Source organism: Pyrus communis, chromosome 5 (genome assembly GCF_041283825.1).
Source record: "Pyrus communis isolate YQ-2024b chromosome 5, ASM4128382v1, whole genome shotgun sequence".
Classification (NCBI taxonomy): domain Eukaryota; kingdom Viridiplantae; phylum Streptophyta; class Magnoliopsida; order Rosales; family Rosaceae; genus Pyrus; species Pyrus communis.
In genome coordinates, this window is record NC_142569.1 from 6,286,473 (window position 1) to 6,290,159 (window position 3,687).

The following is a 3,687-nucleotide window of genomic DNA, read 5'->3' on the forward strand; positions in this document are numbered from 1 at the left end:
CCAAACCTATTCAAAGTTTTTAAACAATTGTGGCGGTTTCGGAGCACCCTCCGTCCAACGTACAGCTGCTGCATCTTTTCTTTCTCTTTTTTTTTTTTTTTTTTGTTCTGAATTAAAAAGCTCACTTGGTCGTATGGTAGCTAGGTACCTAAGAATGTTCCAAGAAGATGGTCATAGAAAACATTCGACTCGATATTAAAAATATCATCCTCTCACTCCCACACATCCACAAATTCCCACACGTACCTCTTCAAATCCCACCACGCACCTATATAAACCCTCCCTTCTCCCCTACCCATCTTCAACATCATCCACAACAAAACAAGTCTAATATTCTCGAAAAGCACTTACCACCACTCTAGCCAGTACTTTTCCTAGAAGCTATAAGCCAAAATCCTTACCTATATTTTCAGTACGTACGTTGGTCTTTTTTTGCATTAAATCTACAAAAATGGCGGCTCCCATGCTCAACGTTGACACAAACTTGCTCGACGTCGACAAGCTCTCCTACGAAATCTTCTCCGTTCTCGAGAACAACTTCCTCTTCGGAAACCCACCAAACTCAAAAGCCTTCGACCCCAACTCCGCCGATCTCTCCACTCCTCTCCACCACATGCATTCTAGCAAACAGTTCACTGGAAAGGTCAGAATTCTCACCATCGACGCAGCCGGAGCCACCGATGGCATCCTCGCCGCCAATGCTCTCTCCCACCTCGAGTCCTCTCTCCGCCGGAAATCCGGCGACCCCAACGCCGCCATCTCCGACTTCTTCGACGTCGTTTCCGGGTCAGATGCCGGCGGCATTCTTGCCGCCCTCCTCTTCACTCGAGGTTTAAAGGAAGGGTCGACCCGACCCATGTTCACCACCAAAGAAGCCCTCGACTTCCTTATCGAGAACCGCCGCAAGATCTTCAAACCGTCGCCGGATGGAGTTCTCCGGCGGTTTTTTCGGCCGGCGAAGGCTGAGAAGGAGAGGGAGAAACTCTTTCGGAAGACGTTCGGGGAGCAGCTGACTCTCAGGGACACGCTTAAGTCGGTGCTGATCCCTTGCTACGACATGTCGTCCAGCGCGCCGTTTTTGTTTTCGCGGGCGGATGCGGTGGAGATGGACGGCTACGATTTTAAGATGATGGACGTGTGCGCTGCCACGTCGGCTCAACCGACCGTTGAGGTGACGTCGGTGGACGGGAGAACAAAGCTCATGGCCGTTGATGGTGGTATCGCTATGAACAATCCGACGGCTGCGGCTATTACGCACGTGCTAAATAATAAGCAGGAGTTTCCGTTCTGTAACGACGTTGTGGATCTCTTGGTCGTGTCTCTCGGAAATGGAGAGTCCGAGTTTGGAAATTTGTCGCCTTCTGGTTGCCTCAGAATCGCCGGTGAAGGAGCTTCGGACTTGGTAAGAATTCTGATTTTTTTTACTTCTAATTTTTAATTTGCATTGTAAATATGTTAACTATTATTTCATTTCGGATAATACTTGTGTTTTCCTTAAAGGGAAACTTACCTATCCATACATACAATTTATGTATATTCATCGTACAAACATCATAATAAAAATATAAGTTATTCTTTTTATTATCATCTAGAAATTATATCTGTAAAAAAAACATTGTACGAACATAATAATTGTGAATAGATTCAATTATTAATTGTTAAAAATAAAATTAGTAGATATTGAACTCGCATCAAAATGTATAAAAATACAAATATTTTTCACCACTGCAATAAAACGTGATTTGCAAAAGTGAAAGTATTTCAATACGAGAAGCTTGACCTGTAGTTTTAAGTTTTAAAACTTTGCATGGTAAATTATTAGGGTTTTCTGAAGAAAAAAAACATTAATATGGTGGATGCTAGTTGTACCATGTGTACGGTGGTCGGGTGGCCTGATAAAAGTGCCACCTAATTATTGATAAAATATTTTTTTGTTTGTTAAAATAAACAGAGAGGCTCTTGTCCCTTTGCACAAATATTTTTAATTTGGTGGTTAAAATCTTTTGTGTAAAATATTCTCAAAGCATATTTGGTGCTTAATTAATTTCAATTCTCTTTATGATTATGTAACCTAACTAATCATTATTTTTCTTTTTCTTAATTAAAGGTTGATCAAGCCGTTTCAATGGCTTTTGGACAATCCCGAGCAACCAATTATGTTCGCGTGCAAGCCAACGGCATCATATCTAAAATGCATGGAGGCCCCCAAAACTCCAACGGCAAAAATAAGAACAAGATAGACATGTTGGCCTTGACAGAGGAAATGTTGTCGCAGAAAAATGTGGAGTCCATACTATTCCAAGGTAAAAAAATGGTGAAAAGCACAAATGTGGAGAAGCTAGAAATGTTTTCCGGGGAACTGATTAAGGAGCAAGAGAGGAGAAAAACTTGTATTCTTCCAACCGTGGCGTTGAAGCAGACTTCTTCGTCATCACCCAGCAGAACATCATCTGCCACAACTTTATCTATGTCGTCGTCATGTTAATTAGGGCTTGAGTTATGTACGTAATATATGTTAAGCATTTGCAGCCGCTCGCGATGTATGAGATTAAGTGTCCACATCTAAGCTAAGCTGCTAATGAGTTGATCATTTTGATTTTTTTTTTTTTGTATGTTTATTTGCTAGTTAATTAGTGTAATTAAGTTTTATGATAGAAGGATGTTTGCAGTGTGTATATAGCATGGAGGTGAGAAGAACGGATTTTTTATAGTTTGTATGTTTGATTCTGCAGGAGTCAATTTATATAATACACATTTAATTAATTATTTGCAGTTGTACTTTAGCTTTGGGCTTTTGGTAGTGGGTGTGTTGAGGGGATTAACTTAATTTAAATTTAAGGGCTTTTTTGGTCAATAAATTGAGCCTTGTGGGCCAGTTGCATAATGATGAATAAAAAGCAAAATTTTCATTTGTCACCTTAACTTTTATTCAAATTTTAATTTGTTACCTCAGGAACAAAAACAAACTCGAAATGATAAGTATATTTGTTATAGAGTGTTACGTTTTCTCCTTTTGGATTCAAATAGCAGCTTTCCTTCCTAAACGATTAGCAACAATGGAAATGATTTGGAGGACCCCTTAAAGTTAAAAGGAAAAAATTGTCGCGTATTTTAAGGTTGATCGGGAAAGGACTGAAACAACCTTATATAAGGGGTATGTGCAAGGTAGGTGATTCAATGTAAATGAATATTTTCTTTTGGTGAAGATTTTGATTGAATTGATGGCAAGAGGCAAACCAAAACAAATCTTTTTTTTTTTTTTTTTTTTTTTTTTGAGTTTGGTATTGTTTTTCAGGTAACAAATCGAAACTTGGATAATATTTAAGGTGGCAAATAAAAATTTCTCTCGCATTTCTCTTTAAATTAAGTTACTTTACCTTGCCACTCAGTACTACGATCTGATGGTATTTCTGTTTACTTGTAAGTGAGAGTTCTTAGGTTCATATCTCGTGGATGATAATTCGATACCAAATTAGGCTACCCATTGTGTGGTTTAGCTGAACTCTCACTTCCCTTAGTGTAAAATATATCGTTGTACTGAAAAAAAAAGTTACTTGCCCTAGTGGATAAAATCTTCATATTCAACCTACTACGTCTCTAATTCGAACTGTTGAATTTAGTTTAAATTATCTATTGCTTGTCAAAAAACTAAGTTTACAACTGGCCCATCAAGATTTATTCATTTTA

The 3,687-nt window shown here is 38.8% G+C and overlaps 1 protein-coding gene across 1 annotated transcript; it reads left to right on the top strand.

Annotated features, from left to right (window-relative positions):
- Positions 1-231: 231 nt before the first annotated feature.
- LOC137721386 (patatin-like protein 6) lies at positions 232-2,766 on the top strand. Its single transcript, XM_068460483.2, has 2 exons — positions 232-1,402; positions 2,108-2,766. Exons 1-2 carry the CDS (start codon positions 452-454, stop codon positions 2,483-2,485), a joined length of 1,329 nt encoding a protein of 442 aa, XP_068316584.1. The 5' UTR covers positions 232-451; the 3' UTR covers positions 2,486-2,766.
- Positions 2,767-3,687: the final 921 nt, after the last annotated feature.

Excerpts from the sequence above, each read along its gene's own strand:
- LOC137721386 (XM_068460483.2), top strand. The coding sequence starts at position 452 with ATGGCGGCTCCCATGCTCAACGTTGACACAAACTTGCTCGACGTCGAC. Across the intron at positions 1,403-2,107 it reads GTGAAGGAGCTTCGGACTTG|GTTGATCAAGCCGTTTCAAT; the intron begins GTAAGAATTCTG and ends TCTTAATTAAAG.